The following is a 23151-nucleotide window of genomic DNA, read 5'->3' on the forward strand; positions in this document are numbered from 1 at the left end:
CCCACAGATTTTATAAGTTAATGAAGTGGACCATTTCCTTGAAAGACACAATCTACTGAAACTCACACAAGGAGAAATAAATACTCTGAAAAGACTCATATCTAGTAAAGAATTTGAATCAATAATGAATAACCTTCCAAAATGGAAAGCACCAGGCCTGGATGGGTTCACTGGTCAATTCTATCAAACATTAAGGAAAGAATGATACCAGTTCTCAATAATCTCTTCCAGAAAATAGAAGAAGAGAGAACACTTCCCAGCTCATTCTGTGAGGCCAAACTTATTCTAATAGCAAAACCAGATAAAGATATTACAAAACAGGAAAATTGCAGACCAATACCTGTCATGAATATAGATGCAAAATCCTCAACAAAATATGAGCAAATTGAATCCAGTGATGTATAAAAAGAGTTCTACACCACAGACAAGTGGGATTTATTCCAGGTATGCAAGGCTGGTTCAATATTTGGAAATCAATTAATGTAATCCATCACATCAACAGCGCAGAGAAATCGCATTATCATAACAGTAGATGCAAAAAGAGCATTTGACAAAATTAAACACCATCCATGATAAACTAACAAACCACCAAACCACCACAACAACTCTTGGCAAATTAGGGATGGAGGGGAACTTCCTCAACCTGATAAAGTACATCTATAAAAACCCTAAAGCTAACGTCATATTTAATGGTGAGAAACTAGAAACTTTCCAATTAAGATCAGGAATAAGGTGAAGATGTCCCCTTTCACCACGCATTTTCAACATTGTACTGTATCTCCTAGCTAATGCAACAAGGCAAGAAAAGAGAATAAAAGATAGATTGGGAAGGAAAAAGAAATCTTCTTTGGTGAGGTGTTTGTTCAGATCTTTTGCCCATTTTGCAGATGGCATGATTGTCTATGCAGAAAATCCCAAAGAACCGACAGAAAGCCCTCCTGGAACTAATGAGCAATTATAAGCAGGTTGCAGGATACATGATTAATATACAAAAGTCAACTGATTTCCTATATACCAACAATGAGCAAGTGGAATATGAAATTAAAAACACAACACCATTTACATTAGCACCAAAAAAAAAAAAAACTGAAGTACTTAGGAATAAATCTAACAAAATACTTAGCTATATGAAGAGGTATATGAAGAAAACTACAAAATGTTGATGAAAGAAATCAAAGTAGTCTAAATAAATGAAGAGATATTTCATGTTTATTTGAAATTCCTTAATGATGTATGATGTTTAACATCTTTTCATATGCTTATTTGACATCTGTAGATTTTCTTTGGTGAGGTGTCTGTTGAGCTCTTTTGCCCATTTTTAAGTTGGGTTGTTTGGTTTCTTATTGTTGACATTTAAGACTCATTTATATTGTTTATTTATTTTATTGAAATGTAGTCGATTTACAATGTTGTATTAATTTCTGCTGTACAGCAAAGTGATTCAGTTATACATATATATACATTCTTTTTAAAATATTCTTTTCCATTATGCTTTATCACAGGATATTGAATATAGTTCCCTGTGCTCTACAGTAGGACCTTGTTGTTTCTCCATCCTGGATGTAACAGCTCACATCTGCTAACCTCAACCCCCCACTCCATCTCTCCCTCAACCCCCTCCCCCTTGGCAACCACAGTCTGTTCTCTATATCCATGAAGACTCATTGATTTTGGATACATGCTTACAGCATCTTTATTCATAAGTGCCAAAAACTGGAAGCAACCAAGATGTCCTTTAAAAGGTAAATGGATAAACAAATTGTGGTACATCCATACAATGAAATACTAGTGATAAAAATAAATGAGTTATCAAATAACAAAAAAGACATGGAGGAATCTTAAATGCATATTGCTTAGTGAAAGAACCTAGTCTGAAAAGGTTACATACCGTATGATTCCAACTGTATTAAATTCTGGAAAAAGTAAAACTATAAGGAGAGTAAAAGATCAGTGCTTGCCAGGGGCACAGGGGCTCTGGGGCTCAGGATGAAGACGAGGGGCACAGGGGATTTTACGGCAGTGAAAATATTTTTTTATGATACTGTAATGGTGGATACTTGTCACTATACATTTGTCAAAACGAAAGAACGTACAACGCAAAGAGTGAACCCTAATGTAAACTATGGACTTAGTTAATAATAGCATATCAATATTGGTTCATCAGTTGTAACAAATGTACCGCACTAATGCATGATGTTAATAATAGGGGAAACTGTGTGTATTGGAGGGGTGGATATATGGGAACTCTCTGTATTCTCTGCTAAAATTCCTGTAAACCTAAAACTGTTCAAAAAAATAAAGTATTAAAAAATTAAAAACACATTAGTTCTTTGGAAAATGTCACCCATATCATCTTCATCACCATTGCCATTGATCTTTGTGTCCTTTGAACCTTTGATAACCCATGAATGAGAGAAATTCTGTGTGTTACATTTTGTTTTTCTCTTGCCAGGCTTCACTGCTTTCAGTTCCTCAAAAACTGTCAAGCCATTATTAAGAAATCAAAGCAAGCAGGAAGTTTTAAATGACTCCACAAATTTGGGTGAGCATCTGCCACATGTCAGGCCAGGAGACAGCTTCGTAGTTCGGCCCTATAATATCACTCGCTCCCTTTACTTGGAAAATTGCTAAATGCTGCTCCTGGACAGACGCCCTGCTGCTAATACAGACTGACTGTATAAGCTCCATCCTACTCAGCTGTCCAACTATGAGATGAACTGTTATTTATTTATTATTATTTTTATTATTATCCTTATCATCATCTAACATATTTTGAGGGCATCCTGTGAACTGGGCCCTGCTGAAGCATTTTGTCTGCATTTTTATCATTTAATCTGCATGACAGCCCTAAACAGGGTCTCTATTATTATCTCCATCTTAGAGATGAAGAAGCTGAGACTCAAATGGTGAAGTGAGAGGACAGCATTACCTTGATACCAAACCCAGACAAAGACACTACAAGAAAACTACAGACCAGTATCTCTTATGAACACTGATACCACAATCCTCAACAAAATAGGAGGAAACCGAATTCAACAGCACATTAAAAGGATCATACACTATGACCAAGTGGGATTTATTCTTGGAATGCAGACTTGATGGTTCAACATATGAAAATTAATCCACGTAATACATCACATTAACAGAAAGAAGGAAAAAAATGATCATCTCGATTGATGTACAAAAAGCATTTGACAAAATGCAACACTCTTTCATGATAAAAGCACTCAACAAACAGGGAATACAGGGAAATTACCTCAACATAATAAAGGTCAAATATGAAAGGCCCACAGGTAGCATCATACTCAAAGGTGAAAGACTGAAAGCTTTTCCTCTAATTTCAAGAATAAGATAAGGATACCTGCTTTTGCCACTTCTATTCAACAAAGTACTGGAAGTCCTAGCCAGAGCAATTAGGCAAGAAAAAGAAACAAAGGCATCGAAATTCGAAAGGAAGAAGTAAAATTATCTCTGTTCACAGGCAACATGATCTTACATGTACAAAATCCTAAAGAGTCCATGAAAAACCACAACCCTCCTAGAACTAATAAATAACATTCACTAGCAAAATCGTAGGGCACAAAATCAACACACAAACATCAGTTGTGTTTCTATATGCTCACAATGAACAATCTGAAAAGGAAGTTAAGAAAATAATTTCATTTACAATAGCATCAAAATGAATAACATATTTTGGGATAAATTTAACCAAGGTGGTAAAAGATGTGTACACTGAAAACTACAAAGTGCTGCTGAAAGAAATTAAAGACACAAATAAATGGAAAGACACCCTGTATTCGTGAGTTGGAAGACTTAATATTGTTAAGATGTCATTACTACACAGCAGGATCTACAGATTCAAAATCCCAACAGCAGTTTTGGCAGAAATAGAAAAATCCATCCTAAAATTCATATGGAATCTCAGTGGGCCCCAAATAGCCAAAATAATCTTGAGAAAGAAAAGCAAAGCTGGAGGTCTCACAATTCCTGATTTCAAAACTTACTGCATACAAAGGTACAGCAATCAAAACAGTGTGATACTGACATAAGCTCAGGCACATAGGCCAATAGAATAGAATAGAGAGCACAGAAATAAAACTTTGCATATATGGTCCAATGATTTTTGACAAGGGTGCCAAGATTATTCAATGGGGAAAGAGCAGTATTTTCAACAAATGATGCTGGGAAAGACTGCAAAAGAATTAATTTGAACTCTTATCTTACACCATGTATAAAAATTAACTCAAAGTGGATCAAAGACTTAAACAGAGTCTAAAACTATAAAACTTTTAGAGGAAAGCACAGGAGGAAAGCTTTATGACATTGGATTTGGCAATGCATTTTTGGATATGATACCAAAAGCATAGGCAGCAAAAGTAAAAATAGATAAATTCAACTATATCAAAAATTAAAACTTCTGTGAATCAAAGGACACAATAAACAGGGTGAAAGGCCATCTAGAGAATGGGAGAAAATAGTTGCAAATCACAAATCTGAAAAAGGGTTAATATGAAGAATATATAGAGAACTATAACTCAACAACAACAACAAAAAAGAACCCCCAAATAACTTGATCAAATATGGGCATAGAACTGGAATAGACATTTCTCCAAAGAAGATATATAAATGTCCAACAAGCATATAAAAAGATGCTCAACATTACTAGTCATTAGGGAAATGCAAATCAAAACCACAGTGAGATACCACCTCATACCCATTAGGATGGCTACTATCAAAAACAAACAAACAGCAACAGAAAATAACAAGTGTTGGCAAGGATGTAGAGTAGGGGAACACTTATGCACCGCTGAGAATGTAAAATGGTGCAGCTGATATGGAAAACAGTAGAGCGGCTTCTCAAACAATTTAGAATAAAATTATCATATGATCCAGCAAGTCCACTTCCGGGTATATACCCCAAAGAATTGAAAACAGGAACTTAAAGAGTTATTTGTACACTCATGTTTATAGTAGCATTATTCACAATTGCCAAAAGGTGGAAGCCACCCAAGTGCCCACTGACCGATGATTGGATAAGCAAAATGTGGTCCATGCATACAGTGGAATATGATTCAGTGTAGGAGGAAGGAAATTCTGACACATGCTACAACATGGATGAACCGTGAGGACATGATGTGAAATAAGTGTCACAAGAAAGCAAATTTTGTATGATTCCACTATGTGAGGTACATAAAGTAGTCAAGCTCATAGAAACAAAATAGAACGGGGGTTGCCAGGAGCTGGGGAAGGGGAAACGGGGAATTGTTCTTTAATGGGTACAGTTTCAGTTTTGCAAGATGAAAAATTCTGAGGCTGGTTGCACAACAATGTGAATAACTTACAACTACTGATCTGTACACTTAAAAGTGGTTAAGACGGTAAACTTTATAGGTATTTTACCACGATTTAAAAAATGGCTAAGATGAAGGGACTCACTCAACATCAGGATGCTGGCACAGGGCAATGTCAGGGTTTGAACCCAAGTCTAATTCCAAAACTTGTACCTTTGATTTGTACCCTGTGATTTTCAGAGTAGAGAGTGATTTAATAATGAGAGAGGAGACAGGCAGGACCTAATATACAAAACAAGTGCATTTTTTAAGGCTCCTGCATTGAAAATGTCTTTAAAAAGTATATAGTGAGTCCATAAAATATTGAGACGTTTAAACTTCTATTAACAATGACCATCTGCTCTGATGACCCCTGTGCTTTAAGGAAGCCTCCTCGGGAAGCTGACTTAGTTATGACATTGCCCTGAGGTTCACTGACATTGTCGCTGAGGTTCGACGTGTACCTGGAACCGTCCTTTGGAGCTAGGTTTCAACCTTGCATCACCTGGCACTGGGAAGCCCCATCTCAGACCATAACCTCCCACTCCCGGCCTTCCTTATCCTCTGTCTCGTCCTCTCCTTGAGTCACGTAGCCTTTGCTCCCTGTTTGCTCCCTATGGGTAATGCCCTATGCTCACCCAGCCTGGGCCCTGCTCAAGCTCACCAGCTCCTTCAAGTCCATCCCGGCCCCCAAACCCTCCTGCCACCCTCACACTTCTGTCCTGAGGCTGGCCCAGTGCCCTTTGGGCACCCCAGACAGCAGGTCCCTGCTCTCAGGCTTTTCATTCTACTTTGACAACAGCCTCCTAGGTCTTCACCTCCTGCACCTGCCTGCATCCTCCGTCTGCTTCTCCCGACCCTCCTCCATCCCTTTACACGGCGCCCTCTGCCCAGCAGGCCCACCTGTGCGGCTACATCCATGGGCTGATGGGCTCCTTGTGTCTGGTTTCTGGTTGGGTTCGGCCAATGGGGGGGTTAGAGATCAGAGCAGGGAGGAGAGAGCTTGGGGTACTTACTCCCCTGGCTTCCATTATCTGGGGCCACACAGCTTCCCTCAGAGGACTCTACCCAGCCCTCGGGGTCTCCGGGTCCCAGGAAATGCCCCTGCCCCTCACCCCTCAGCTCTGGGGGTGGGAACAGTCCTCACTCATACTAGCTCTGGGCCCTGCACTATCCTTTGAGGTTTCTCTGAGCTCTGCCCACTCCCTATGGAGTCCCTTCAGGAAACTCCCCTCCATCACTCCACACCCCTGTGAATGTGCCTTCAGCTCCCTGCCAGGACCTGGACTTCCCAGGCATGGCGAAGCTCCTAGATGGGAACTTCAAGCCGTCTCTTAGCTGCCAAGGGCCTCCGGGTGGTCCTGCCTTCATCCCACCCTGGTCTGGTCCCTCTCCTCAACCATCTCCTCTTCTGCATCCTCACCTTGACAGTGTAACTTCCGTCTAACCTGTGAACGTGCTCACCACCCCCCCGGCCTGGAAACACCGCCCCTTCCCCCTTCCTTTCCTTTATTGTCAAATGGCTTCAAGAGGTTCCTCTCCCGCTGGGTCCTCAACCCACTGCCATTGCCCTCGGGGGCCTCCTCGGGCTCTCGGCCTCCCTGTGACATGTGACACAGTTGTCAGAGAGAGGCACGTGGCCTGGTGGTTCAGGGGTTGGGGGAGCAGGGCAACGTGGTGGTTATTAGACTGGGCTCGAGTCCAGCTCTCCTACTTCCTAGCAGGGTGACCTTGGGCAAGTGACACCTCAGCTTCCTCATCTGTAAGGTAACAAAAGGACAGTCTTATAAGCTACTGCTGACGTATAAATGATATAATACATACTAAAGCACTTAGAAGAGAACATAGGGCAAATGGGAAATGTTCTCTATTATGAGCAAGAGGATGGGCTCTGGAGTTAGAAAGCCTTGAGTTCAAGTCCCACCTCTGCTACCTTCCAGCTGTGCAGCCTGGGGCACGGTTCTTTGCTTCTCTTTGGTTGCTCCCTGAGCAGCAAAAATGAGTTTGATAAGCTGGGCTTCGTAGGATTGACAAAAGGTACTGCTTGGTGACATGTTCAAAGGAGTGGGATAACATTTTTGAAATTAACTTGTGTGTGTGTGTTTGTGTGTGTGTGTGTGTGTGTTTTATCTATTTCTTTTAACCTTTTGGTTCTAGGCTATCCCATCCCCCAGCCCCATCCCCCAACTGCCTCCAGAAAGGGATGTAGTGCAGAAATAGTAAAAAAAAAAAAATGGGGTTTTCAAAAGAATAAGGATATGAGGAAACGGCCAGGCACTGGTGAGACGACGGGTCTGGGATTGGAAGGAAAGAAGAAGCTTCTCTGCTTCCCCGTCCGCTGGATCCTTCCTCCCCGGTCTCCCCGGGAGAGCCCTGTGGACCGGCAAGGCCTCAGGAGAGGCTGGTCCTGAAATTAGACTGCCCGAGCGTGGTGCCCAGTGCCCCAGCCTCCCTCTGTGACCTCAGGCAGGATACTCAGCCTATCTGTGCCTCAACGCCCTCATCTGTAAAGTGGGGCAAACAACATTAACCTCCTAAGGATGAAATGAGTTAATACACTCGAGAGTGAAAAGAACAGTACCTGGCACAAAGCAAGCTGTCTCTGTGATGAATACCCTCAGCCTGGCAGCAGCTCTCTGGCTCCCTCACCTCTCTGACTGCTTCCAGGTCTCCACGCCGGGCTCCTCTCCCCTCAGATGTCCGTTTCCTCCGCACTCTGTCCATGGGCTGGGGCCACTATGCCACCCCCTCGATTCGCAGGTGTGTATTTCCAACCCCTGGTTCATCTCCAGACCCCAAACTGCCTGGCTGCTTCCGGGATGTTGAGGTGCTCACTCAACCAGTCCTGCTTCCTCCCCTGTTGGTAACGGTATTATCACCTGCCAGCTCATCCAGCCATCTTTCTCCGTGGCCTGTGGCATTGATCCTACTGATTCTTCCAGAAAGCTCTCAGACCAGTCCCAAAGCAACAGTCCAGTCAGGTGGTAGTATTAATGTGGTGGGCAGAATGGTCTCCCAAAGATGCCCATGCCCTGATCCCCAGAACCTGGGAATATGCTCCATGACGTGGCCAAAGGGTCTGTGACGATGTCAAGGTTACTAATCAGTGCTCTTAAAAGAGGGAGACTAAGGACTTCCCTGGTGTTGCAGTGGTTAAGAATCCGCCTGCCAATGCAAGAGACACGGGTTCGAGCCCTGGTCCGGGAAGATCCCACATGCCATGGAGCAACGAAGCCCGTGTGCCACAACTACCGAGCCTGCGCTCCAGAGCCCACGAGCCACAACTACTGAGCCCACGTGCCACAACTACTGAATCCGCGTGCCTAGAGCCTGTGCTCCACAACAAGAGAAGCCACTGCAATGAGAAGCCCGTGCACCGCAACAAAGAGTAAACCTCGCTCGCTGCAACTAGAGAAAGCCTGTGCTCAGCAACGAAGACCAAACCCAGCCAAAAACTTTTTAAAAATTTTTTAAAAAGTGGGAGACTATCCTGGGTTATCCAGGTGGGACTAATTGAACTCCACCAGTCCTTATAAGCAGAGAACTTACTCTGGCTGGATTGGAGAGATAAGTGGTGTTTCTTGCTGGGCCCCCACTTAACAGCCCCAATGCTCCTCTTCCTGGGAAAGCACCAGGTCAACGTTTCCTCTTTACCCAAATCCCCCCCTAGATGGCAACACCTCAGTCTGTTGCATGAATGAGGATCACAAGAACATTCATCTCACATTTCACTGACAACCCCCATTCTCGATTCCACAGGGTGGAATTTCCCTAGCTTAGTCAATTATCTTGTTATCTCAGTTAACTAAGAATTTCCAATTTAGATATTAGATGTTCCCAAAGCTAAATTTACACTCAAAAAGTGAAGCTTCTGTTTTTAGAAGCTTGAGTCAGCTCAGTCTGAAATTCAGCCCCACCTACCCCGTCTAGCTGTGTGACTTGGGCCAGTTCCTTAACCTTTCTGAGTCCCATGTCCATGTCATCAAATGAGGATAATAATGATAATAGTAGTTCTCACCCGCACAGGATTTGTTTTGTGGATATAATTCTATAAATATATATACAGAACATACATAGATGATGTATAAAGCCATGTGAGATGCAGTAAGTAGTCCATAAATGTATGCTGTAGCTGTTTGCATTATGTATGCTATTCAAAAGATTATGATCTTTCTTTCATCTCACATCCATCAGAATGGCTAGTATAAAAAAAAAAAGGGAAATAACAAGTGTTGGTGAGGACGCAGGGAAAGTGGAACCCTTGTGCCCTGTTGTGAGAATGTAACTTGGTGCAGCCACTATGGAAAACAGCATGGCAGTTCCTGAAACAATTAAAAATAAAATTATCATATGATCCAGCAAGTCTACTTTTGGGTATATATCCCAAAGAACTGAAAGCAGGGCCTTGAAGAGATATTTATACACCCATGTTCATAGCATTGTTTGCAACAGCCAAAAGGTGGAAACAACCCAAGTGTCCATCAGTAGATGAATGAATAAACAAAATGTGGTGAATCCACACAATGGAATATTATTCAGCCTTAAAAAAGGAAGGAAATTCGGACACATGCTACAGCATGGATGAACATGGACATTATACTCAGTGAAAGGATATTATACTCAGTGAAAGAAGCCAGTCATGAAAAGACAAATACTGTTATGATTCTACTTATATGAGATACCCAGAGTAGCCAAGGTCATAGAGACAGAAAGCAGAACGGTGGTTGCTGGGGGCTGGGATGGGGGGACAAGGGGAGTTGTTGTTTCATGGGTGCAGTTTCAGTTCTGCAAGATTCAAAGAGTTCTGGAGATGGATGGGGGTGATGGCTGCACAACAGTGTGAATATATTTAATGCCACTGAACTGCACACTTAATAAAAGTGGTTAAGATGGTAAATTTTATGTTATGCATATCTTACCACAATAAAAAAAATGAGAAAAATGAGATCACGATCTAGCCCTTTCCTCTGAACTTTTTCCTCTTGGAAGCCCTCCATCTGCTGGTGAGAAACTAGTCCCATCAATTGCTCTGCTGGGTACTGACCAATGAAATCAGCCGCCAGTTCCCAAACAGGGGACAAAACATTCCCTGAGGACTGGTGAGACCAAACAGGTGAACCCCCAGAGCAAGGAGCACTTGGGGAGAAGCCAGGGGTGAGGTGGGGGTGAGGGGGGAGGATGGGAGCACGACCCAGGCAGGAGGACAAGCGCGATGCAGATGGGGAGCCAGCAAGTGCACCCTCCCAGGCCTGTTTCAGTCCGTGGATTTCCCCAGAGAGAGTCCACCTGTCACCTTATGTCTCAAAATGCAGGTGTTCGCTTAGAATAAGAGAAATGTGAATTAAAATGACACAGGTACCATACTTCACCCCGTAGATCAGTGAAGATCCAATGGGGGGTCAGCACCCTAGGCTGGGGAGGGAGTGGGAGACGGGCGTCCACTGCTGGCAGGACACCACATCCAGAAACCTCTGGTGGACAATTTGGCCATGCCCATCAGAGTTACAGCTGTATGTGTCCTTTGACAGAGCAGACATACCTGCACGTCCGTGAAATGATGCAAATAATAGGAGAATCCCAACAGCCTTGTTTAATAATAATAAACAAGATTATGGTGTAGGCTATGGTTCTTTTCTGAGAGGGAGCCCAGAACTGGCAGGGGCCAGGAAAAGGGACGAGAGTCATCCGGCTGGATGGGATCTGGGGTGTGTGTATGAGATCAGTCTGGCTTCACGACCCTCAGAACCCACGCTAGAAGGGCTGACACAGGCTGGAGAGATGGCTCCACCCATGAGAAAGGAGATGGCTGGCAGGACACTGATCACCGAGGGTGAGGGGTGGACACCAGCATTTCATCCCCCTGTCATGTCTGTTCTTTCTTTTTCTCTTCCATCTCCACCCTCGTAGCTGCAGCCCTGCGCTGACTTGGGCTGTCCTAGAGCTCAGTCTTCTAGGGATCCTGGGACTTCCCCAGGGTGGGACTGGGGGAGTCCCTGGGGAGGGGGAGGGTCAGTCAGCCCTTCATTGTTTACCCTTTGCTTCTCTTTTCCTCAAAACAAAGTTTATTGAAAGAATACACACACACACACACACACACACACACACACAAGCAGGAGTTCTGCTGATCAAGAACGGAGAGGGAGGGAGCACTGATGGTGGGGTTCTCAAAGTGTGGTCCTGGAGCCAACTCCAGGGGACTCCATTCCCCCCACCTGAACCTGGGGAGCATATAAATGTGAAGATTCCTGGGCCTTACCCCAAACCCACTGGGTCAGAATGCCTAGGAGTTCATGTTGAACAACCACTCTTAAACATACGGAAAATCCAACAACCACTGGCTTTGGTGTTTCTTCATTCTGGAAGAACTGAGTCCCTTTCTCAGCAGAGTTTAAATAACAGCCACATCCAACTCTAAAGATTACAGTTTACAAGGCACATCAAATCATATAAATTATAACTTGCAAGGTTTAGCTGTGAAATGAGCAAGGCTGAGGCTTTTGAGCCGTGTAAAATGGGAGAGGGGAGATTGTGAATAGAGCTCCTGATGGCTCGCCTGCACACAGCAGCTGGGATGTTCACTGGCAGGTCTCCCCCTTGTTTACAATCCTTCAAGCCTTCTTCCCACTGCTTTCAGATAAAGATCAAAACCCTTATGGTGACATGAAGGAGGCCGACTTGTCCCTTAGCCCTCCTCCTTCCCACTCTGACTTCTGGACGCCCTGGTTTTCTCTCAGTCCCTTGGGTTCACAATATGCTCTTCCACCCCAGGGCCCTTGCACATGCCATTCCCTTCTCCTTTTGTCTAGTTAAGTCCTCCTTGTCTTCCATATTCCTTTCCTTTACAGCCCCAATGTTGGAATGGAATTAGTCACACCTTTGTGGGATCATTTGACTTATTTCTCTCTCTCCTGGCAGCTTCCTGATGGCAGGGACCATGTCCAGTTCTGCCATCACTGTACCCCTAGACTTGGCTCGGTGCTGAGGCTCTGGGTAAATACTGTGCAATGAATGAGTGATAGCAACAGTTATCACTGTTGACTATAAACAGTTCTCACTAGCCTGGCTATAAACAGGCTTCCTATTGCCTTAGGGAACCAAACTCCTTACAGGATATAGATAAAAGTCTGGAGGGTAAAACCCTGCAAATATCAATATTGATTTTTCCCTGAGCCAAATGATTACAAGTGACTTTTATTTTCTTCCTTATATTTTCCTTTCTCCCAATTTTTAAAAACAAGAAGCATGTAACTACCTTCCATTATCGGAAAGAGTAAATGATGTCAAAATACTACGATACCAATAGTCAAAACAACATGTCAGCCTTGCTGATGAGTAGAAATCTTTAGAAGCATTACTGCCTATTCTTTAGGATTGATCCAGGCAAATAAAACAAACAATCTTTTTTATTTGCTAGCTGTAACCTCTGGGTAATTGCAATGATGACTTTTTAGTAATATAGATCCCTGACATTTTTGTTTTGTTTTGTTTTGTTTTGTTTTTTGCGGTACACGGGCCTCTCACGGTTGTGGCCTCTCCCGTTGCGGAGCTCAGGCTCCGGACACACTGGCTCAGCGGCCATGGCTCATGGGCCCAGCTGCTCCGCGGCATGTGGGATATTCCCGGACCGGGGCACGAACCCGTGTCCCTTGTATCGGCAGGCGGACTCTCAACCACTTCGCCACCAGGGAAGCCTAGTGACGTATTTCATAAGCTAAGTCCGAGGAGCAGTAAGCAGTCAATTATTTCTATACAATGAATGCAACTCAATTTCTGTCTAGTTAATAACTGTCCTCATTAGTTCCCTTTTCCAAATGGCTTATTAATGTCAGTGGATCCTCATCTCAACCCTGTGCACCTCTGAGGATTCTTCTCAGTCTCTGTTTTAGGAGACCATAATAATGATCATTGTGTCATTCACTGAGCACCACATGCCAGGCTCTTTCTATGCATTTCTCACTTAATCCTCAGAATAACCCTGTGAGGTAAGAGGTTTACAGACAGGGAAAAGGAGCTCAGAGTGATTAAGTAATTTGGTTGAAGTCACTCAGCCACAAAGTAGCCTAATGAGATTCAAACCCAGCTCTGTCTATCTCCAAAGCCTGTGCTTTTAAAAATTACTACAGTTTTCTAATATCATAGTCCGGTTCAAAACAGAGATCTCTGTCTCTACTTTAGCCAGACAGGAAATAAAACTACCCCAAATCTATGCCTTGTTAGGATAAAGAAGAAACTACAGTTCTTCTTCTTCTTCTTTTTCCTCCCACTTTGCACACTGCACAGATGTTCTGTGTCCTTGAAGGGAGACCATATCATGGAGGAGAATCTCACGGGGACGTTCATGGAGTTATCTTTAAATCTGTTGCGTTTACAATAAACATTCTCAGAAAACTAGGAATAAAGGGGGAAATTTCTCACTTGGTAAGAACATGTATAAATACCCTACAGCTAACCTCGTACTTAACGGTTAAAGACTGACTTTTTTCCCCTAAGGTCAGGAACAAGTGAATATAAGGATTTATACACTGCTCTTGTTCAGCAGAGTCCTGGAAGTCTTAACCAGGGAAATAAAGCAAGGAAAAGAAGATTCAAGGCATTCACATCTCCTTTTCTGAAAGGAGAAATAAAATTGTTCTTATTTGCAGATGACATGATTGTTTATGTATAAAATCCCAAGAAATCTACAAAAGCCCTTATATAAGAAAGTGCAGTTAAGGTTCCAAGATACCAAGAAGCATACAAAAATCAACTGTATTTCTATATACTGTCAATGAACATGTGGACACCAAAATTAAAAATATAATACCATTTACAATCACTCAAAAAAAAAAAAGAGAGATATACTTAAGTGTAAATCTAACAAAACATGTTCAGGACTCGTATGCTGAAAACTACAAAACACTCATGAGAGACACTGAATAAATGGAGAAATATACCATGATCATGAATTGGAAGACAATGTAGGAGTATATCAATTATTCTCACATTGTTATATAGGATTAAACACAATTCCAATCAAAATTACAGCATGATATTTTGTATATACAGACAGGCTTACACTAAAATGTAAATGGAAAGGCAAAGGAACTAGAATAGGTTAAAAATTTTTTTTAAAGAAAAGTGGGAGGAATCACTCTACCTGATTTAAGACTTACATAGCGACAGTAATCAAGGCTATGTCATAATGGTAGATCCATTATGACAAATAGATCCATGAAACATAATAGGGAACTAAGAAGTAGCCCCCATAGAAAGTATGGCCAGATTATTTTTGACAAACTTGCAAAAGCAATTCAATGGAGAAAGGATAGCCTTTTCAACAAATGGTTCTGGAACAACTAAATATCCACATGCAAGAAAAATGAACTTTGACCTAAATCTCACATCATAAACGACAGTGAACCCAAAATGGTTCATAGATTTAAACATAAAACTATAAAACACTTAGAAGAAAACATAAGAGAAAATCCTCAGGGTCAGGGACCTGGTGGCATGTTCTTAGACATGACACTAAAAGCATGATCTATAAAAGAAAAAATAACTACCTGGACTTCATCAAAAGTTAAAGCTTTTGCTCTGTGAAATACTCTGCTAAGAGAATGAAAAGACAAGCTACGGATGGGAGAAAATATTTGCAAACCATCTATCTGACAAGGGACTCATATCTAAAATACATAAAGAATTCTCAAAACTCAATGGTAAAAAAATTAACAATTCGATTAGAGACACTTAAAAGATATGAAGAGATATTTCACTGAAGAGGATATGCAGAAGGCAAACACGTACATGAAAAGACATTTAACATCACTATCGATTTGGGAAATGCAAGTTAAGACTATGATGAGATACCACTACACACTTACTAAAACAGCTAAAATGAAAAACAGTGTTTATGCTAACTGCTGGTGAGGATGTGTCTCATCCATTGCTGGTGGAAATGAAAAATGGTACAGCCATGTTGGATAAGTCTGGCAGTTTCTTTACAAACCGAATCTATATAAACACATATGTTAATCCATGCAATCATACTCCTGAGCATTTATCACAGAGAAATAAAAACTTATGTTCACACAAAAACCTGTATACAAATGTTTATAGTACATTTATTTGTAATAGCCCCAAATGGAAACAAAATGTCCTTCAAAAAGTGAATAGTTAAACATAGGTGATACGTCCATACCGTGGACTATTACTCAGCAATAAAAGAACAAGCTAATAACCTAAATGGATGTCAAGGGCATTACAATGACTAAAAAAAAAAAAAAAATCAATCGCAAAGGTCATAGATAAATGATGAAAATTATAGAGACGGAGAACAGATTAGTGGTTTTCAGAGCGTGGGGACGATGGTGGGAGGAGGAATTGTGACTATAAAAGGAGCATCACAAGGGACATCTCTGATGATGGAATACTCCTATATCCTGAGGGCCACACCCAAATCCACACGTGGTAAAATGGCACAGGACTCCACACATGCTTCGTGCCATTCTCTCTACCATTTGTGCATCTATAATTATTTCAAAATAAAGTTTAAAAAACTCTGTTGAGTGAAGTCTGAGAGTGGTCTGCCTTTCACAGTCCTAAAGGGATTCCATTGCATTTCTCTTTCTGCCTCAATATTTTAATCCCTTTCAAAATTTTAAAAGGCTCAAAGCCACTGTTTTTATAATTCCTTACTTACAATTTCTTCCAACTTCCTTGGCTGTCAATGAGCTGGGACTGTGGACCAAGCCACAGCTAATTCAGAGAATGGAATGAAATGAAGTGAGAGAGCGCTGAGGCCAGCCCAGGGCTTACCCTGATTTACTGCTTGGAGGTACGGGGGCGGGGGAGGGCTCTGAGGGGCCCGTAGTCTCCAGAAGCTCTGGAAAGGGCGAGAGGCCATTGCTCAAGCTGGGCACTTCAGGTGGCCGTGGCTGCCAGACGCGGAGCAGGTGAAGGTCAAGCATCAGCTCTAAGCCCACCTTCCAAACCGCGCCATCAGGGTGGGACACTGCACACACAGTCAGCAAAGGACACAGGGCCCATCGCACTTTGCACTGTGCTCATTCTTACCACATGTGCCAGGGAGACCCAGCACATGCCGGGATTGGTTATTGGTGGCACACCGAGGAAGGCTGGGACTGTTAGCCAGAGGCTGTGCTTTACAAGAGACTGGAGTCCACAGAACAGTAAAGACTTTTGGTGGTGTGAGGGGTAGGGAGGGTCGGGGACTGGCTAGGAAGAGGTCTTACCTCTAAAACAAGGTCTGAATTTTCATGCCTTCCAATCGTAGTGCTTTTATTCAGGACAAAATAGCCTTCTGCACTCTTTAGATAGGCTTTCATATTCTCTGCTTTCCCTATAAAAGGTTTTCAGAAAACAATTTTGTTAGAAAAATACAGTCCTCTAATTATTCAATGTCATATTTAGAATGAATGGAATACACCATAATGTCCACAGGAGAAGTCAGCAGAGGTAGGAGTGGATAGCTGGATTTAACAATGATCACAATGATAATTCCGCACATTTTTAAGACTGTCCTTTTAACAGTGATATCCGGCATAGATGAGCTTGCTTCTGATCACAAGAGGACATCCTTTATGTAATTCAGAGCACAAACAAGCAATAGCAAAAAAAAAAAAAAAAAAAAAAAAAAATCTGAATTCCACTGATAACCACTCTCCACCTCCCATTAAGCTTAGTTTGGGGTTAGTTATCTGACAGAATCAAATACTCAGTGTTACTAACCCACCACTTACTAGCTCTGTGACTCTGGGTGATTTACTTATTCTCTCTCTATGCCTCTGTTTCCTCATCTGTAAAATGGGGCTAATAATACTCTGTATCCCAAAGAGTTTTGTGAGGATTAAATGTGAAGCATCTAGAATGGTGATTGCTACACTAAACACCCATTTGTCCTACTGTGATTGTGACTGTTATTAATCTTGGGCTTCTGAACTTTGACTCAAGAAACCCCAACTTCTACAGAGCTTCTTAAAGTGTGGAAGAGTCAGTCATCAAGGAAATGGGCATTAGAAGATACTTTCTTTTTAAGTCACCGCATTCCTTCATATATTTAGGTTGAAAAAAAATGATTTCCAAAGACAAGATTATAGCTTGGCTGTACGGTCAAGACTCTGTACGTATCTTTTCCTGGCATTTTATTAGGAAAATGTCAAACACACAGAAAAGTTGAAAGAAGTGGATGGTGAACTTCTATAGAACCACCACCCAGATTCTACAATCAACATTTTGCTCTATTTGCTTTATCACATATCTACCCATCTATACATTTTATATTTTAATGCATTTCAAAGTAAATCCTATACATGGTTTTAAAATTTATTTATTAATTTTTGGCTGTGTTGGGTCTTCGTTTCTGCGCGACGGCTTTCCCTAGTGGTGGCAAGCGGGGGCCACTCTTCATCGCGGTGCGCGGGCCTCTCACTATCGCGGCTTCTCTTGTTGTGGAGCACAGGCTCCAGATGCGCAGGCTCAGTAGTTGTGGCTCGCGGGCCTAGTTGCTCCGCGGCACGTGGGATCTTCCCAGACCAGGGCTCGAACCCATGTGCCCTGTATTAGCAGGCAGATTCTCAACCACTGCGCCACCAGGGAAGCCCTATACATGTTATTTATTTATTTATTTATTTATTTATTTATTTATTTATTTATTTTAATTTTTTTTTTTTTTTTTTGCGTTACGCGGGCCTCTCACTGTTGTGGCCTCTCCCGTTGCGGAGCACAGGCTCTGGACGCACAGGCTCAGAGGCCATGGCTCACGGGCCCAGCCGCTCCGCAGCATGTGGGATCCTCCAAGACCGGGGCACGAACCCGTGTCCCCTGCATCGGCAGGCAGACTCTCAAACACTGTGCCACCAGGGAAGCCCATATATACATGTGTTTTAAAACATAAAAATTTCAGTGACTTCAGCTGGTTCCAAGATGTTGATGATAATTCACATGATATTTGAATTCTGATCCATCTCAGTGCCATGTCAAAGATAGTCTCTTTTCTTTTTTTTCCTTTTTTTTTTTTTGGCTCTGTTGGGTCTTCGTTGCTGCATGCGGGCTTTCTCTAGTTGCGGCGAGCGGAGGCTACTCTTCCTCACGGTGCGCAGGCTTCTCACTGCGGTGGCTTCTCCTGTTGTGGAGCATGGGCTCCTGGTGTGCAGGCTTCAGTACTTGAAGCACGTGGGCTCAGTAGTTGCGGCACTAGGGCCCTAGTTGTGGCTCGCTGGCTCTAGAGTGCAGGCTCAGTAGTTGTGGTGCACTGGCTTAGTTGCTCCGAGGCATGTAGGATCTTCCTGGACCAGGGCTCGAACCCGTGTCCCCTGCATTGGCAGGCAGATTCTTAACTGCTGAGCCACCAGGAAAGTGCCCAAAGTCTCTTTTCAACTGAAAGGTCACTGAAGTGTGAAGTTGTTAAACTGTGGATAAAAACAAAAATCTCTAGGTCTGACCGTAGAGGGTCTCCTGTCTGGCTCTGCTTTCCATCAACATCTCCATCATCATTCCATCACTGAATCCCTACTAAGTGCCAGGCACTGGGCTATCCTTTTACACACATGGCCTCTTTTCACCCTCAGAACCACCCTGCGAGGCAGGTGTCAGTACTGTCCCGCTTTACAAATGAGGAAACTGAGACTCAGAGAAGTTAAGGTCACACAGTAGTAAGTGTGTGACAACTCTGGGCCTTTGCATGTAACCAGTGTACAAACCTCCATTGCTGCTGATGGGGCAGAGTAGGGGTGGGGGAATTGCACTGTCTGCTGACACTTGGCACATGTAATAAAAGAAAGTCCTTGAAACCAGCATTCTATCCTCTGAAAGGAAGACGAGACCCTACCTGGGGGTAAGAGAAATAAAAATAAGCAGCATAGTTTATATTTGTAAACTTTGAGGCCTGTGGATGTCCCACAAATATTGATGCTTTCAGATAATGAGAAATACATTTGATTAAGTTCGCTGTCATGTATACAGGGGAAAAGACATTTCCTCTTCCCAAAGAACCATGCTCTGCTGCCTTCAGTTATTAATCTTCAATTGCAGAGGACCATGTTAGCACGCAACACATTCAAGTCTAATTAAGCTAAAATGGAAACTTCCAAGAAATGTCTCTTCTGCAGGAAAACCACAGGAAACGCCACTAATCGAAAACTTAAACTTGGATTATGCACATATTTGTTTTTTAGCTCTCACCCCAGACGTCCCCAAGGCTGGGGTCTTCTCTCTGCTCAGACGTCCCCCCTCGGGGCAACCACCTGACCACTCTGGCTAAAGGCACCCTCAGTCATGTTATTCCCCTGCTAGTTTTCCCCTGCTGTGTTTCCTTCCTTGTACTTATCATTCTCTGACATGTTCTTGTTCCTTTCTTTAGTTATGCTTGCTGTTGGTTTCTCTTTCACTAACATATATGTTCCTGGAAAACCAGAACTGTGTTCATTTTGTTCAGAAGCAATTCTTCATGGGTATGTTGTGTTTGTACCCATCTTCAGAGCAAAGGCATTGAAAGATTTTGTCCTGCACTCACTTTCCGAGGATGCTCGTATGGCAAACAGCCTGGGAGGATAGAGGTAATGTTTCTAATAAAGATAACGGCTCCTTCTGGGGCAAAAGTTGGGCAGGTTTGCTAGCAGCCCCTTTCAAAGATTGCAGTTTCCTGAGTTTGGAGTTCCTTACCTGGGACACAGACCCACTGTGCGCACAGCATCCACACTGGCTGCTCTGCACCACCCCGAGGGACTTTCAGGGCAACAGGAACCAAAGTGAATATGCAGCTCTGCTGCCTGTTATGTCAGCTGTGCTGTGAGTCATCAAGTTCTTTGTTTCTGGCCCAGGAGTCTCTTGTCTTCTGCCAGGAACTATAAGCTGGGCAGGCTAACTTACTAACTTTCAAACAGGGTCAAATGTCAGACCCTTTGCAGTTCCTGCCAGTTCTGTGCATTACCCCTTCTCCAGGGTAGGGGGCGGCGGGGGGACAGAACCTGACACATAGTAGGTGCTTGGGAAACACTTGCTGAGTGAATGAAAATACAAAGGGCACCTCTAAGCAAGTCAGTACAGCCAGCTGGCTAGGAAGCTTTGATAGTAACTACCTTTCATTTTTCCTGTCAGTATCTAGCTTACATGACTCCTTGGAAAACCTAAATTCTATCTCTTTAGCTTTTGGATTGGACAATATTTCTCCACCTTCATTTTGCCCTGTGCATCACTTCCTTGCGTGAAAACACTGTCAAAGTAATTTGAATGTGTGGAGCTCTGTGAATTCGTTCTTACTCAGCGCCATGGAGCACCAGCCACAGGAAAGAGCAAAAGGGCTTCAGTCATCTGCGTTCCCCCGACCACTTTGGATGGCTCAGAATTGGGCTATAGGAGCAAACTTTCTTTTGAGGTTTACAGTGGCCTCAAAGTTCCTTAAAGAAGGGGAGTTCAGGTAAGGGGCGGGTGTGTGTGTGTGTGTGTCTCTGACCATTGGGTGGGTGTTGTCCATAAATCAGGGGAAACAGGTGTTCCTCTCTTAATCCCAGCTATACCCACAGGACATCCAAGAGCTGGTGCCCAGGAGAGGCTTAAAGCTCCCGTGCCGCCTCCCTTGGGGGGCGAGGTAGGGGCTGCACTTAGGAAGGAACGGCTGGTGTTGGGGCACCTTTTCTGGGGTGCTCCTGGCGACCCGAGCCTGGATCAGAGTTCGGATTCGGCTGGCGCCGGGTCCCCTGCCTATCCCAACACCCTTGACCTCGCAGGGCTGGCCTCCTCCGGCCCAGGTTTCCTCCCGTCGCCTCCTCGCGCGCCGCTCTCACCTGGCCTGAGGAAGAAGCCCACGCCTCGTCCTCTGCCAAGAAGCCTTGACCTCCGCCCTGCCGCCCTCCCGCGGAGTCTCCAGGCGACAGCCCGCAGCCCGCGCGCCCGCCCGGCCTTTGTACGAACGTCGCCACGGCAACGCCATTCTGACGGCCGAGCTGGGGAGGGGCGTGGCGTGCGCGGCGCCCGAGGATGAGGGGGAGGTGCGCTGGGAGCACCCGGCCAATTACAGCCCGCTGCAGCGCTGCGAGCCCTCCCCGACCTGCCCCCTAGAGGTCCCCAGCCCCGTTTCCAGGATGGGGAAACAGGCTCAGTGTTCACAGAAGTAGCTCTAAGTCTTACAGCGGGGAAGGAGCAGACTCGAGAATCCTTCCTACTGACCTTAGCTCTAGGCTCGGTGCGTTGAGGAGGGGGTGGTCAGGCGTGGGAGGGTAATGGAGCTGAACCACGAGAAGCTTGGAGGTTAGTTCCCCCGTCCCACCAGAATCGCTAGTTCTCTCTGTTGTGGAGGAGAAAACAGAGTAAGCTGGGGGACCATCACTTCTGGGGATGGGGGTGGAGATGGGAGATGGGTGCGGTGGAGGGAACACTTCTGAAAGAATGGAAGATTCTCCCACGTGCTAGGGAAGGGGTATTTACAAGCCCACAGCCTTACTGTTCCTGTCCTTCCCTGTCAAAACTCGCGTTTATTCATTCATGTGTTCTTTACGTCTACAAACATCACCTGAGTCCCTACAAGGTCAGACGGTGGCCCCAGTGTTGACCTGGATCAGATCCTTAAGAAATCCCCCCGCACCCCCCATGGGCACGGGGCTGGGGGGATGGAGCGTGTGGAGAAGACATGCAAATGCCAACTATCTCCCCTCACCCCATGTCACCTCTTTTCAGATCAGCCCCTTCTGTCTGGGAGCAGAACAGCCCCGCTGACTACCTACAGAATGCCTCATTTCCCTGCCAGGAAATGACTGACAAGGTGCCCCAAGACAAACTCAAAATATTCATCTGAGAAAGATGAAAGATGGCAGACTCCACTCTAGTCAATTAGAAGAAGATATAAGAGAGAAAAATCATGGAAATCGATATGGGATGGAATATATGGTAAAGATGCTCCCACATGCCTAGAGGCTCTTAGAAATGCACATTCCCTGGCACAGACCTCAGAGATTATGATTAAGCAGCTCTGGAGCATGGTCCAGGAATGAATTTGTTGCATTCTTGCAAATTCCTTGTGCATTTGTTAAAAGCTTGGCAAAACCTCAGGACTTATTCAACCCTGCAGTTGAATCGCAGAGCCCTCCCAGCACTTGTCCCTAGAAATCTCTTCCAGGCCCTCAGTCAGCCTGGAAGGTTCTGCCTGGGTTAGTTCCATTCGACCAGAAAGACCTTAGGAATGTATGAGGAGTGACCACAGAGGCCGGGGCCCTGAGTGGTAACTTCAGAGGAACAGAGAGGGTCAGGCTCAACTCTCCAGGCACATTTCTGCCTCAGGGCCTTTGCAGTTACTGTTTCTTCTCCCTACCAGGCACTTCCCCCAGGGATCTCCTTCAGCTCCTTTAGATTTTTACTCAAGTATCACCCTATTTAAAAGGGTCTTGGAATTCCCTGGCGATCCAGTGTTTAGGACTCAGTGCTTTCACTGCCCGGTTCGATCCCTGGTCGATCCTGCAAGCCCCATGATGCCACCCAAGAAAACAAAACAAAACAAAAAACACCCCCCAAAAAACATGAAGAACAAAACAAACACCTCACTCTATTGCTCTTCCCTTCATCTTACCACTCCTCTAACATGCTATTTATTTAGTTTCCTTCTCTTATTTGTTGTCAGTCTCCCCACTCCCAACTCCCCCCTGCCCCCCAACTTAAGCTCCATGAGGGCAGGGTTTTTTTTTTCTCTTTTGTTCACTGCTGTATCACCAGTACATAGAACAGTGCCTGAATGAACGAATGAGTGAATGAACAGGGGCAGCCCTTGCCACCCGCCCACAGCCTTGCCTCCTACTCTTGAGCTGCTGAGCTGAACTGTCCTTACCCCAGGACCTAG

General features: G+C 44.1%; 1 protein-coding gene across 1 annotated transcript in view; it reads right to left on the minus strand.

Moving 5' to 3' along the window:
• LOC309797681 (forkhead-associated domain-containing protein 1-like) overlaps nt 1-16654 on the minus strand; it is a gene marked incomplete at both ends in the record, with an annotated part of 79458 nt that extends 62804 nt beyond the window's left edge. The window contains one exon of the mRNA XM_082646131.1: nt 16562-16654. Within this exon, the coding sequence (XP_082502257.1) occupies nt 16562-16654 (93 nt within the window). The remainder of the gene's footprint in view (nt 1-16561) is intronic.
• Between the last annotated feature and the right edge of the window lie 6497 nt (nt 16655-23151).

The sequence above is a fragment of the Mesoplodon mirus genome, assembly GCF_964341445.2.
Source record: "Mesoplodon mirus genome assembly, contig: HAP1_SCAFFOLD_880, whole genome shotgun sequence".
Classification (NCBI taxonomy): domain Eukaryota; kingdom Metazoa; phylum Chordata; class Mammalia; order Artiodactyla; family Ziphiidae; genus Mesoplodon; species Mesoplodon mirus.